The 15047-nt window shown below is 34.6% G+C and overlaps 1 protein-coding gene across 2 annotated transcripts in view; it reads left to right on the top strand.

Annotated features, from left to right (window-relative positions):
- The first annotated feature begins 265 nt into the window (after positions 1–265).
- Positions 266–15047, top strand: part of LOC122183002 (protocadherin-9-like) — a 41454-nt gene continuing 26672 nt past the window's right edge. For both annotated transcript variants that reach the window (XM_042876709.1, XM_042876710.1), the window contains exon 1: positions 266–341. In XM_042876709.1, the coding sequence (XP_042732643.1) occupies positions 284–341 (58 nt within the window). In that variant the 5' untranslated portion in view covers positions 266–283. The remainder of the gene's footprint in view (positions 342–15047) is intronic.

The following is a 15047-nucleotide window of genomic DNA, read 5'->3' as shown; positions in this document are numbered from 1 at the left end:
ATAACTGCTCTGAATAGAAATAGATACAATTGCAACAATAGGTTGAAATTAGACGCAACTGAATTTAGGAGATAGTAAGGTCAACGCCTGCCAATTTTATTTCTGTACTTTGTTATGCAACAAGTCTGGTCTATCACTTCCCCTGTTTTCGGTCAGCTGCAGCAGTAGTTCAGTTGTGTAAAAGCTTGCTTATGAGTCTTTTCAGTGAGCTTAAGGAGGTCTGTGTACAGCAGAAGAGAATGTGAAAACCTTTCCTTTTGTGAGTCTTCGCAAGCCATTTACTATGGAAGGTTCAAGCTATGAACTGGAACAAGAACTCGTTCCTCAGTATACTTCATCAGGTATTCTGTGTATAATATTATCATCATTAGATATGCAGTAAAATGTGCACGTTGTATTTAGATTTCTTGGGAAAAAAAACAGTCATTAGTATTATTGGTATGTTTTTAAAAAATATTTTATTGGTTAATTCAAAGATTTTGATGGTAGAGACTGACATAAATTTTTCAAATAGGAAGTGGGAAATTAATTATGTGAATAGAAAATCATAAAAGCTAGAGTAAGAACGTGGAACAACTGGACAAATTATGAGAAGGAAATGGAAAACAATGTACTGAATGAATTGGTAATATGAAGATTGAGAAAGAATCAGAAGATGTCAAAATATCAGGAGATAGAGAGCTTAGTTGAGAATCATGATTGTGAAAGATTAAGATTTACTTTCATTATTTTACTGCCATTAGAAATTGAGCAAGAACCCAAAAAAGCATAAATTATACCTAATCATAAATGATCAATGAATTTTGAGGGTGCATATAACATGAGCAAGCTCACAAAAGTGGGTAGTTTGCATCTAAATAAAGAATGATAGAAGGAAAAAGATAGCAGCTTTCTTTTTTTCTTTCTTAATGCTAGAAATGATTTGGGGATCATTAAAAATTGGAAAACTTTCCGAGAAAGTGTTTCAGAATAATCTGAAACCTCCAGTTACTTTGAAAATAATTCTGAGAACCTGAATTGTTAGTATAGCTTCTGTATGAGCACATTTTACTTCCTGATTCTTTAGAATTTCCTTGGCTTGTTGATTGAATAATAGATAAGCTAGAACGTATTGGAATAATTCCTTGCTGCACTAAAAGATTAAAGCCTCTGACAGATTAATAGAAAAGAAGTTGTCATGAATTGTCACGTAAATTATTGCTTTGGATTAGAAACTTGATAAGATACCAAAAATAGAGTAGGAATAAGTAAACAATTTAGAAGATGGCAAAGCATTAAATAGGATTGCCTCAAGGTTCTACTGTGCTATATTTAATAAAAACAACTTCCATATAGTATGTTGTTTCAATGTCCTTATAGTAAGGTATAATATGAACATTCCCATTGCTTTATACATTACAACCCTTGAGACACCATTTTGTAAAGATTGCTTTGTTTTTACTGCATTCATCAAGTCTGTTACAGCTTCTTGGCTTTCACTGAATGTGTCTGAATTAGACTAGGGCTTTACATTTAGAAATTACAAACATGAAAATATATTTTATAATTAAATTTCAGTAATATTTAAACAGTGGTTAACAATTTATCTAGTACTTGACACTGCCATTAATGGCAGAAGATTCTTTTTAAGATGAGATATTCATCTAGATTTCTTCTCTGTCTGAGGCATGAGTATGATGTGCACATTATGATCAAGTGAATTTGTCCTGATGTTCCTATGAAGTGCTGTGGCAGTGTATGTTTTAAATCCTTTTGAGAGTTGTAAATATCTGTTCCTACTTAAGTTAATTGATTTATTTTTGTAATTGGAAAGTGTGGCTTCAGAGAAATACAAGCATAGCTTTTTCATTTTGGGGTGCAAAATTTCTTAGTCTGTCAAAGCCATGATTTCACTGAAACTAATGACTATTTCTTTTAGTTTATGAAAAACCTGCATTGTTTTATGAGATTATACCATTACAATTGATTTTTTTCTTAATGTTTTTGGTGTAGGTATATATCTTCATTTTCTGGCTAAAGCAGCAGGGAACAAATCTTTACAAGCCTTTACAAGGCTTACCAACCATGAAACAGATTTCACATACCATCTGCTGTGTGAAGGACACGTTAGAGTAGTCCCCCATTTCTTCAAAGCATCAGCACATTCATGCAAATCCCTATTCTCTTACCTGTACTTTTGAAAGTGATGGAGTATACTATCTACACAGTCCATTGAATCATATTTCAATTGTACAGTCTTGTTCACAGGCAGACTAGGTAGCTAGATACACCTAAAATGCAGCACACTCAACATTTTAAGTTGAAGCAGAGGCAGTCAGCTACTTATTATGGATAATTACTCTGAGAATTAATTTTATACAAAGTCTCATTAAGGGTTTAACAAAATTTTATAAAAGCAGTTAATACTTCTGGAGGAGGGTAAACTCATGACATTCAATGCTGAATTAATAGTAGTTCCTCAAAGAATTAATCTGTTATTTGTCACAGTTCAAGTTACTTTATTGAAAGTCTATTTGAACAATGAAACAAAATCCAGAAATGAAAATGCATAAATGAGTTAAATGTTTTTTGTTCATATTACTAAGCAAATCAGATCATTAAGCCCACTAAAATCAGGTGTGAAGACTTTCCATCTAAATGTATTATAATGACTTTTGTACAGCAGAAGAAATTTTTCTTATAAAACAATCTAGTTGTATTGTAACAAATGTAGATCGTGACCTTACAATAGGCTTTTACTTGTCATTCACTGTTCAGATGTTGAAAGGGCTAACACACTGGAAGCTTTTGTGACAATCATTGTCTTCTAGTTATGTGCAGAAAAACACTGAAGTATTATTAATCGTCAACAAAAAAGTGGTAGTCAGCAAAATCAAAAAATACTTAACAGATCATTGAAATCATTAGAAAACACCAGCTACCTGGAGAGACTTCTGACCTATAGAAATAGAAGAAACAGAATAGGCTGTAATATATCACTTTTAAAATGCTTCATACTCGCTCCCGAGTACTTGAGTATATTTTCATGCTGATTTATGTGTATTGCTTCTATTCTACTTTGATGCTCACATAAGTCTTCTATGCACTTGTATCATTTTAATGTGACTCAAAGCAAACCATTGCCAAACCACTTCCCAAAGTATTAATTCCTTTGTTTGGCCATGAGGATCCAGACATTCCCCCTTCCATATGACAGGAAAGTCAATCTTGAGCTTTGTGTCATGGATTCTTTGCTATAAAAATATGCCCTTGGAACTCAGCTAAGTGTTTGGCAGATATATCAACTTGATTGCTTTGCTTAGAACTTTAATTTTGGCTTCTTGTTTAAGGGCTAAGGGAGGCATGTGCCATTTAAAACTTTCATTTTATTGGTAGGATTTTTCTCTCTCTTCTTTTTTGTCTTTGTTGTTGTTGAGTAATGAGGTAAGTTGAAAAGAAATTAAATTAAATTCTGTAACTGGAATGTCTGAGTTTACTACAGATTGAAGTGGGAAGTTTCATTGTGTGAAAAAGTTTTCCTTTTCATTCACATTTTATAGCTCAGAGCTATCCCTATCATATAATAAAAGAAAACAGCTAGGTAACAAAAAAGAAGCAAGAGACACAGATTTTCAGGGTTAGCTATGGGGTTTTCTTGTCCTTCAGCATTGATTTTACTAAATGCCACAGGCGTAATTCTGTTCATTCTTGGGAAGCGAATCCCTGAACTACAATATAAAACTTGGCTTATCACCTTAAAGACAATCTTTAGTCATTCTGGAAATCTCATAGTGGAATCTCATAGGAAACATTCATTTTCTGGTTGAGTTTCTTATCATGCAATCCAAACACTCGTTTTTATTCATTCTTGCCCCTATTCTATTCATAAAAAAAGCCTTTAAAAGGCCTTGTGGTGCCTCAAGTACATTTCAAGCTATATTTTAAAACAGTAATAAGAAACAATACATTTATAATCCATTCAAAATTTTAAGGCAGAACATGTCTGCTTCAAATCAGTGTCTTGTCTTCTGTTAGCACATCAGTTTGCATGTTTATAACCTTGCAAATATATCATGCTTCATTCCAGGATAAATTAATCCAGGAATTGATTCAAAATATACTAAATGTGCTGGTGCAGGTAAACTTTGCATCAGGCAGTTGTTTTTCAGAAATGTACTGTGAGAAGGAGTTTCAGAGGAATTAAATTTGCATGTATTGCTGGAAAGTTTAGGAAGTTAATTCAGCATAATCACTGTCAACAGCATGAGTAGTTTGTGATAATGTCCTGTACCCATGTCATTTGTCTACTCTGTATTGATCTATGAAGATTTGAAGTGTAAAGCTAGGAAAACACAAGAAAAATCAGAGAAACAGCAGATGAATCTCTCTGTAGCTGCATAAGCATAATTCTATATATTGAATTGAGGGTTTGCTAATCCCTTACAGTCATGTTTCTTCCAATTAAGTTGCAAGGCTTTAAATAGTTTCCATCACAAGAGGCTGAAGAAGCAAATGCAGTGTCAGGAAGAGGAGGAGGGTAGTAATCCTAAATGAAAGTAATTTTACTAGGAGAGAAAGCAAGTAGCAAACAGAAGTTCTGAAGTGGATAAGTTCGGAAAATAAAAGATTCTGCAAAATGCTCTGACCCCCTAGGGAAGTGAAGAAAGAAAATTGGGATTTTCAGCTTGATTAAAGTTTGATTTATGAGCTCCTTTTTGTTAACGGCAGTGGAACAGGAGGAGGAGAAAAAGTATTTAACTTGTAAGGGAGAAAATTCTTTTGGAAATTACCTTCAAGTTCGTAAAGTTAAAAAAAAAAAAAAGTGACAAATGAAACAGATGCAAGTACTCTCCTTCAAGCCTGTACATTGTTCTGTACTCTATCCTCTTCCCACTCATTTCACACACACACACACACACACAAATGTATGTATATCCCTAGTTAGATTACTTCCCCACCATAAATTATTTCTAAAAACGTAGCAGATTTTGATGTTATATTATTGTTCAAGAGTATATATCTTAATATTGCAACATATCTCCTCTATTTATTTTGTGTGCAGTCTTACTCAGATGCTGTAAAAATGCATCAAATGATCTGAAAGGAAATCACCAGCTTTGCTTCCATAAATGGGGTTCTTTTGCACAGAGGTTATTATATACAAAGATCAGGATGTGGAAAAAAAAAAATTGCAAGAATTCTGCCCAGGATCTCTGTGCAGAAAGATCTTCTTTTACAACTAGAAATAAAATAAGGAAGGTATGAAAAAATGAAGTGTTTCTTATGTTGCTTTTTTTTTTTTTTTTTTTTTTTTCCTATGGGTAGAAGCATGGCTAAAGCTAACAGGAGGTACGAGATGGTACAGCTTTCTTCTTGGAAAGATTTCACAACTCATGTTTCATGAGCTCTGTTTCATGGTTGGTGATCTGAGCTGCAAATGCAACGTAAACCCTTGTTTCATATTGCTGCCCCTTCCTATGTTAAACATTATGTAAGTGACTCACAGGCCCAAAAACTTAAGGCAGTAGGCTTAACTTTCCACAAGTCTAGTTCTCCAATACGGAGCCATGGTGACATCTTCTCTTAGATACAAAGATACATAATATAATGCACACACATAGTATTGGGTTGGATACAGCAACAGTAAGTACTAGTGTCTGGAAATTTACAAATATCAATTGTTACGAGATTAGAAAATACAGTTTAGTATATTTGTGTTGTCAGCATATGGTGTAAATGGCTTTTCTGTATAGAGATTTTCCCTACAATTGCTGTACTTTTAAGAATGTCTTCTAGTCACTTTGGTGTTTTTATGCTCTATCTTTAATTCTTAAAGAACCTGGACTATCACCACATTCCTGGCTGCCACTGTTGAGCTTTTGGAAGAGAAGTGGGCTTAAGTACAGCTGATAAGGGTTATCCATAATTTACACAGAAAGTAGAAATATTCAGGGTAAAAATTCTGCCCTCTCCAATCTTCTTTTGGTGCTATTTTATTTTTAATGTACTCCTAGGAGATAGCTTTGAACTCTAGATTTGTATAAAAGAGCCTCCAGCCCTATGTCCTACAAAAAGCACATAGAACTCATTTAATCATTCTTTTTATTCCTCTGACTGGAGTGTGATCTCTATTCCGCTTTCACTGATGAAACTGGCACTGTAACTTCACCCAAATTTATTCTTGATCTAATTCAGTAGAACACACAGCAGAACAAATTTCTGGAGTAGAGTAATAGCCACTTAAATATTAAGCCTACCACATACAGAAGAAACAGTTTCCGTTTCTTCCAAATTATTTTTCATCTGCAAAAAAAATATTCTCCCTGCTTATTAAGGTACTATCTAATTTGCAGCATGTCCATCATAGGCTAGATGTTACTTTATGTTACTGTTATTACACCTTTTGTGTTGGAAATTCTTTTTAAAGTGCCTGCTGCTGATGCAGAAGGTTTTTTTTTTTTCATTTTCTTGAAGCAGAAACTCAGATGGTTCTGCTGGGAACATATGCTACTGAGCATGGAGCTTCTCTTACACATTCTTATTAACATTGGGATTTACCATTTAACATGGGATTTACCATTACCTTTCATATCACATAACTGGTTGCCAGGTCACAGTAGTAAGAATTCCTGAACCTATTGTCATCAGATTGAATAGATCAATAAGCAGAAATACATTTATTTTCTGCCTTCTCAGAAATAGTATTTTTATCAACCCGAAGAAAAAATAATGTTTTGAAATTTATTATTGTCTTGAAAATTTTTGTCAGGTTGGAATTATTACCTTTTCCCATCCACTTTATCTCTTCACAAGTAGAAGTGTAGGTCAGTTGAACTGGAATTTGGTTTAAAAGCTGGGACATATTTTCTTGCTAGCCAAGTACATAAAGTGGTAAATGGACTTCCATTGCGTGGGTTCTTGTGTTTGTGCATCTGTGTCAAATAACATTTTAAGAAACTTTTAGTTCAGGAGCACCTCTTTCCATTCTTCATTAAAGGGATTCCTAGGCAGGAAAAATAAAATCAAGGCAAAGACAAAGTGTGTCCTGCATCTATCAAAATTATTCTCATCCTCTGGTAGTGTTTCTTGGAGTGCTCTTTGCAAGGAAGGGCAATATTTACTATTTTTAATATCAGTCCAAAAAAATGAAAGGGATCCCCATCAAACTTTAGCCATGCTGAAGCTATATGCTTAATTTAGTTGTCCTAACATGTAGATGCCCAAACTTTCAGAATGGTAAATATAAACGATATTTTATCTTTTAAGGATCCACTGCACAAGCTGGCAAACTCATATACAGGCCTGGAATGCTCCATCCACCAGCCTTTGATTTGGTATATGGAGAAGAGACAAGTAGTCATTCATAAATGGCAATACGGCTGTCACAATTGTGCCATGATTGTGACAGATCATTTCCTCACTGTATTGACTGCTTTTCCAGAAACCTATTTTTCAGTAGAACAAAATGGAACAATTAAGTTTCCCTTATACTTTGCTTAGTTCATTGTGACCGTAGATTTCATTCTGTCTGATCCAAATTGGTTAAATGTTAAAACAATTTGGTGTCTTTTCAGCTCAAATTTCTACTTTCAGAACCTGAAGACTGTGAACTCTGTCTTACTAAAGGGTAAAGTCAATTTTATTTTCCATTATATGAGCTAATTTGTGAGGGGTTCTTACAATGTCATGTCTTCAAGGAGATTGCAGTGAGTGTCTTAAAGTTCAGGCCAAACATGAATTTGCTGTTCATGTTATAGTGTTAATTAGAACTCACTTGGATATTTTCAAAATGCCCAAACTCTACAACTCAAAAAGCAGGGAGTGTAATCTGTAAGTGATCTGAGACTTTAGACAAATTTCATCAGAAGTGTATTGAGAGGAGAAACTGGGATTTCTATTGAATGTCTGGCAGTTCCATTGATTCGTTATTTTTCACTTAACCTTTCATTCTGCCTTCATTAGTGGTTATCATATTGCTTACATTTTTCTGGGGGCATGGCGCCTAGTTGTTTATTACATTTGGCATACTCTGGCACAGCAGAATGTCTTCTGATATTTAATACAAGTTATTACTTGAATGAAAACAGCTCATATTTTCATTAGTGTTTGCATTGTGGTTGCACTAAGTCTCAACAGCCAGTCCTCAAAGGTGTATAACTGGACCAATCAGACAACAAAATTACCCTTAAGCCAGATCCTAAGATGTAGTTCCTTGTAACGATGAGAAGACAGTACTTTTTATATAAAGAAGCAGTGCAATATAGGTTATCATAATGATTAATTTTTCTTATCTCAATGCTAAAGAAAAAGGGCATCTGTACAGATGAACAAGTTTTGTTGTATGTGATTTATCTGTGGTCACATGTCTATATTTATGGTCAACTTTGATTCTCCATTTTAAGTAGCACCATTACTGTAAAGGGTTAATTCCTTCAAAGGGTTTGTGTTTTCCTTAATTTTCTAATGCATCCATTCTTAGGACCATCCATCAGATTACGTTTTCTCAGGTGGTAACCTGTTTCTCTTGAGGGCCATATATTTTCTCATATAAATGTAGTCATCTGTGAAACATCTATCGGTATATGTTTTTCTTTCGGTAACAGATTAACCATTTTTTAGTGTTTTGAACCATTTTTTAGACATTTTATGTCACGCAAGGTTTGAGATCGCCTTAATATATTCTCAGTCATCCAAGCATTATTACTCTGGGGTTTCCAAATTTCTCAGGCTTCCTGAAAATGGAAGTTATATAGAATAGTAAAAGAATATATATATATATATATATATATACGTGTGTGTGTGTGTATAATACCTTTCCAACACCTTGTTACTAACAACATTTCACGTTAATGGTAGCTCTCAAAGTTATTTTCTTAAAATGTTCATTTATTTTCAGGGGACAACAGAACATACTGTCATACTGTTGTTTTTATTTTTATTTCTTAACAAGTCTCTCAGATACAGAGCAAGTAAAATGGTGTATTCTGTTTTGTCCAACTGGAGGGATTAAAGACGATGACACATGACTTTGCCACGATCACTCACATAAGAAAAAAATTCAATTTCTTTATTTTGTATGGCTAGTTCATGCAAGATCTATCTGAGTTAGCATTTCCAGCACCAGTTTCAATTTAGTCCAGGGTTGTTAGTGCTCTTCTAACAAAATAACACAGCAGTGATTCCCTATAGTGTGATGGTAATCACCAATCACTGCATTTGCTGGTTAATACCGTAACTGTTCCTCTGACATGTCAGGTTAATCCCATGTAACTCTTTATGATGGGTGCTGATTTGTTTCTTTGCATTTTACTGTATTGGTACTTTATGCTACTATTTTTTGTAAGAGCATGGCTCAGCAGAAAACAGGAGGGCTGACTGCTTTATCAGGGCTGCTGTATGTTATGTATGTGGCTGTCATGGGTGGAGGAAGAGCATACCAGGGCATGGCACAGGTAGCTGGCAGCAGTCTAACACAGGTTCTCCTCAAAGCTCTCATCATTTAGGATGGATCATGTATTTATTTTATTACCGTTGTTATATTTTGATGAATGGCAGCTGTCACGGACACTCTAGTAAAAACTTTAATTAGATTCTTGATCACTGTCATGACTCGTGGCCCTGCAATTATAAAATGCTATTACATTAGCTATTGTGTCTTTAATTGCCATTGGCTTGTAAGTGAATGCACAGTAGATTTACAGCTGAAGTATCACGCATATATGCGAGCAGCCATTTGCAAAGTTGGTGCTTGTATCATCTGAGCTAAACAAGTAAATGTGTAACACTCAAAAAAGCAAAAGCCTTTCAAACAGGAAAATATGAGTTTAAAAGACTCACCTGTTTTCCAAAAGCAAGAATCAAAGTGAAATTCTGTGCTTTCAGGTATTTCAGATGCAATTTTGCCACTTAGGAAAATATTTCCATCTACGTCTTTATGTAATCAGTACAGTCATACTATGGAGATATTCTTGTGTATTTTTTAGTTCATTTCTAGCTAAATACTGTAGAAGAGTAGCCCCTACTGAAAAACAACAACAACAAAAATACAAAATTAAGGAGAAAGTTGCTCCTAATCTATTTGTGCAAATTATAAGAATAAAGAACTAGTCTTAATTAAGCAGATATCAACTGGATTACATAATAACATTGTCTATGCAGTTCTCTTTTAAATTTTGTAACTTAAAGTTTGGAGTTCAGTGGAGCGTTGTGAAACTGCTCCATCTGGGAATTTATAAATGGAACAGATGGCCAAGGGGTTCTTCTTCAAGGGCCTCAGCTATTCAGGAATTGTTGATTTCTATAGAATGCACATCTAAGCCCATGAATGCTTAGAGAAACTCTAACTTTAGTTAAAATGAACAAAAATATAGCTCCTTTTTTTCCTGATATTTCTGGAATAACTGAATACAATAACAAACTATGCTGTGTAATAGCGACCATTGGGGAAGCACAGATCAAATGGTTAGGCTGGTTTCCCATTGTTGTTCACAAATATCTAGCCTTCTTTTCAATTACCTGAATAATACCTCTGCAGACCTGTAACACAGAAGCAAATCCCTGCCCATAGTAAAAAGGCTGAGGAAAACCTATACTTCTGAGCATTCTTTAATTAGTGTAGATATTGAGAAAAGGCAATTCAGGAACAAGAACAGTTCTGAACATGATTTGTTCTATATACTTTCTCTCAGACACCAGACTTTCTGACAGAAACCAGACGTACATGTTTTGGAAAAGAAGCTTTAATTGATTACAGAATCTTCTGAAGTATTCTCTTTGTGTGACTCAGGATGTGAGATGGGTCTGCAATGGCTTAGTACTGAGAGATGGTTTAGTGTCTTGGATCTTAGCTTGCAGGATCTTGGCCTTGCTCTTCTTTTTACCTTGGTCTTGTGTTCCTACCCCATCCATGTGTTTTCTCTGATCATCAGGTTGCTTGGTTTGTTTTCAAGCAATTCTTCATTTTTAAGCATCTGTTCTACTTAAATCTACATCTATTTTAAATCTACCGCTATTTTAGCATTCACAATCCAAGTTATTTTATACTAATTGACCTGAAAACCTCACTTGTGCCCATAAATAACATAAATTAAAACAGAATCTGAGTTTTAAGTCTATTTTCTGACAGTTATTCACTAACATTGAAGGTAATATAATTAACTACTCAGCTTTTTAAGAGAGCCGTGATGCTGATCTTTATATAGTTACATAGGAAAAGCAATATGTGATTGTTCTGTAATTTCTGGATTTCTGTTTAAAAAAAAAAAATAAATAAAGAAAATAAAAGCTATTATATAATTACTTGTACTATTAAGCCATGGCTATGAGGTGATTGCAGATCTCTGGATTTACAGATAGCAATCCTTTCATCACTCAGTTGTGTGTTTTATGAGCGTAGGATTCATACATTGTGATAGTTGCTATGGTATCCACATGTGTACTAGGAAGATTGTAGGAGAAGTGTGATTTATGTTAACAACAAACAGAATTTTAAAAAAGTCTGTGTTCAGAGGTGGCTGGTAAAGTCTTAGTGGTTCCTCAAAATAAAGAAAATGCTTTAAGGCCAAAATTCTGATTATTCTGATTATTTTTTTCCCACTGAGGATAATGCTAACTTGGAGGTACTCTGATAGTTTGGTTGTGTCTGTGGTACTGGGGTTGGCACTGCTTAATACAACTCAATCTTTCGTTCTGTCACCTGGCTCCAAAATGCTCTCCCATTGTCTTTCAATCTATCTCAACTGCTCCAGTCTCTCATGGTGAAACTTAATTTCATGACAGGGAGGTGCAAGTTTGCTAATAACTATTCTAAGAAATACTGCAAAGTACCTTGTTTTTTGGAGTGGCTACTGGACCAGTACTTACCTTTTTATTTCCATCTCATCCATTGGGATGGGCCATCAGTAACTTAGTAAGAAACCAGCATGCTCAGCTCCCTAAGGATGGGGAGTGCTGGCACTACGTGTTCAGCAGCAGTGTCCTTTTCCTCCAGCTGCTCAGGGTGCAGCAGTCAGAGCTCTTATGTATGAATTCTACTTTCCTTCCAGTTAAGAGAGTTGACCTCTTAATTCCATCTAATTAGAAGGGTTTTTTAAATCCATTCTCTGTTAGTGCCACTGTACATGCAGGATCAGCATCTTACCTTTGCTGTGAACTATAATGGATTAATCATTTATATTGCATGGTCTAATTACTGCAGTTCAACACTTATTTACTTTTGACTTCTAATTGACTTTATGAATGTAATTATTTGTATTGTATGGCTCCTAAAGGAAAACCTCTGACAACATAATTTTTTTTTTTTTTCAGAAAAAAACGAAAACAAAAAACAAAAAACAAAATACTTACAGGAAACATAATTCAAAGAAACATTACACAGACAAATTTGTTTTCTAGCAGATTATAATTCAGGGAACTTAAGTATTCTTTATAAGTAGGCCAGAAACTAGAAGCCTTTTCAGTGGAATGGTGAGACATTAAGCCTCCAGCCGTAGTTAAAATATTCCTGATATATTTTATGTAACAGTCTCTGGATACACAGCACTTGTGATGATGAAAAGTATATTATTATTATTCGCTCTGCAATAAATACTTTATTTATCCATAAATAATGAATGAATTATATATATATATATATGTTTTTCTTTCTTGAACTTGCTATCATGAATTGTAAAGTGGAAAGTCTTTTTTTCTCTCATCCAGACTTTTCTTCATAGAACCACTTTGTCTTCAGCTGAACAATTTACTCAGTGACCATCTCCTACCTTGAAGACCAAATGTTTTCTCCTTTAAATAAAAGAAAGACTGATTGTCACACTGATTTAGTTCATAAGTTCATTCTATAAGGAGAATGTTTCCTTGAGAGAGTAATTGTTAGTTTGTTTTTCCTGATTACTAAAGAAGCTTATCAAGCCTTTTAAGGGATCCTTAATAATCTTGTTTTAATTTCCTGAATGTGAATAAATGCTACAGACAAACTGGAGGAGAACTGATTCCTTAGTTATCTCTTTCTTGATATAAAAAAGTAAATAAAAATCACAGATTGGGTTATAACTCTGTTTTCAGGAAAAAAAAAAAAGTACATTGCTGAGGCCTGTAAACAAAATTATTACAGTGCCTGCCTGGCACTGCAAACTGTCGGTTCAAAGACAGACAGGTCTGCATTGCCCTGTAAAGAATGAACCCATTTCAAACGCATCTAATAATCCAGTAGTTATAGGTCAGATTTGTTGGGCTGCAGAATGAGAAAATATTTTGTAGGATAATGTGCTGATTGCCTGTCAATATTAGGAATAACGTGGGACTCGGGTAGAAAAAAAAAAAAAGAAAAAAAGCATGCATTTGTCTAATTAGAAGTGGCATTTATTAAAGTAAAGCAGTCTGAATTAAATTAGTTTTTGCTCATCTGGCACTAGCTTTCTTGCTAGCTGAGAATTCGGTAAATCTCATCTAGTATGCTAATTCAGTCCTTCAGTCTTTTTCTTTGAGGCATCTTCTCACTCAATAATAGCTTTCTCATTTAGGACAGAGGTCTTTTTTGAGGCCATCTTTTAGTTTCTGCACTGAAATGCATAAACATTATTTTCAAAGACAAAGCAGTAGGTGAGGTGGGTACTCAGAAGTAAAATCAGATCTATTGCCTTTAAACAGAATAATATACTCTGCTGGAGTAAGAAGGCAGAATCTAAAAAAATAATTCTTCCTACTTCAAAATATTTTTAAAAGTATTTTCTAGTGTTCAATATCCTCCTATTTGAGACTTAAATTTCTCATTTTGGGGAATACTACACTGCAGCTGTTTTTCATTTCTTCATGTAGGTTCTCTTCTACAGCCTCAAGAAGAAGCAAAGTCATAGCCAGAGTATGAAAATGTAGCCCACACTTCTCACTCTTTAGGTTAATCGTTTCTCTTTGGTTTTATAAAGGAGATTCTACCTCTTTGCCTTGAGTTTCTGACCAGCCAAAGTTTTAACAGTTTTGGGCTCAGTTTTGAAAAAAACTGAGGAAAGGCAAAGTTACTATTGTTCCTGTGAACTCAACTGCTAAGATGCCTTGATAAACTGGTAAGAAAATGAATATACAAGGGTAGAAAGAATTACAGATAGAGATAGAAGGATTAGGCTGTGAACTAGCAGCAAGACTTGCTGTAAAAATGTTGCTTCAGGCTTTTGTTTATTATTTGGAAAAATTCTATTTAAATGCAGATTAGATTTTCTACCCAAAAGTACAACTTATTCTTTGTTTAGAAACTCTACAAAGAAGAATGAATACAGGGTGTTTTTGTTTTCATTTCTACGTGTACTTTGGCAGTCTCGTCGTTTATCCTGTTATCTGGATTAGATATGCAAGCTGTGAATATAGGAGTTTTAGCAGTTTGCCTTGAGACCCTAGTTTAATTAATCAGTGTAAGATTACCAAATTCCCTTGTGATGAAAAACTGCACCTGAGAAGCTGTAATTGGCTACAGACTAAACAGAAGAGCCCACCTCTGCATAGGGCATAATGGAAAAAAAGAGGCAGAGGAAAGAAAGAGAGGTATGAAAGAAAGAGAAAGATGAAGAAACGATGTTAGATAAATATTTAGTCCTTTGTGAACTGAAATCTTTTCCTTCTGTCATGGTTTGGCCTGGCTTGGCCTAGTTCTGTGACAAAGGGGGCAAAGGAACCCACGGACCCATACCCTGGGAAAGGAATTGAAGCTAATAAATAAAATGAGAGAGAGAGTGTTTCTGAAACCAAAGTTCTTACTCTAATGCTATCGTTGAGACAGCCAGGGAGCACAGAGAGCAAGGAGTGCAGTCTCATGACTCCCAGTCAGTTTTATCTTGCCCTCTGGAAAGAACATGGAAACAGAAAAATGAAGTCTTCTGGGAGTTATAGTTCATTCTTCTCTTCTGAGACCAGGTAACCAGAACTATTGACCATCCACAGAACAGCAGCGTTAACTCTTTAACTCCCAGTGATGTTATGATGTGGAATGACCAATGCATGATGTTATGATGTGGAATGACCAATCAAAAATCATAAAAGCACAACATATTTTATTTGCAGCAAATTAACTGTTTGTAGTT

Source organism: Lagopus leucura, unplaced genomic scaffold, assembly GCF_019238085.1.
Source record: "Lagopus leucura isolate 7727_CA_CO unplaced genomic scaffold, USGS_WTPT01 Super-Scaffold_100016, whole genome shotgun sequence".
NCBI classification, from domain to species: domain Eukaryota; kingdom Metazoa; phylum Chordata; class Aves; order Galliformes; family Phasianidae; genus Lagopus; species Lagopus leucura.
This window is presented reverse-complemented; position numbering and strand designations above follow the sequence as displayed.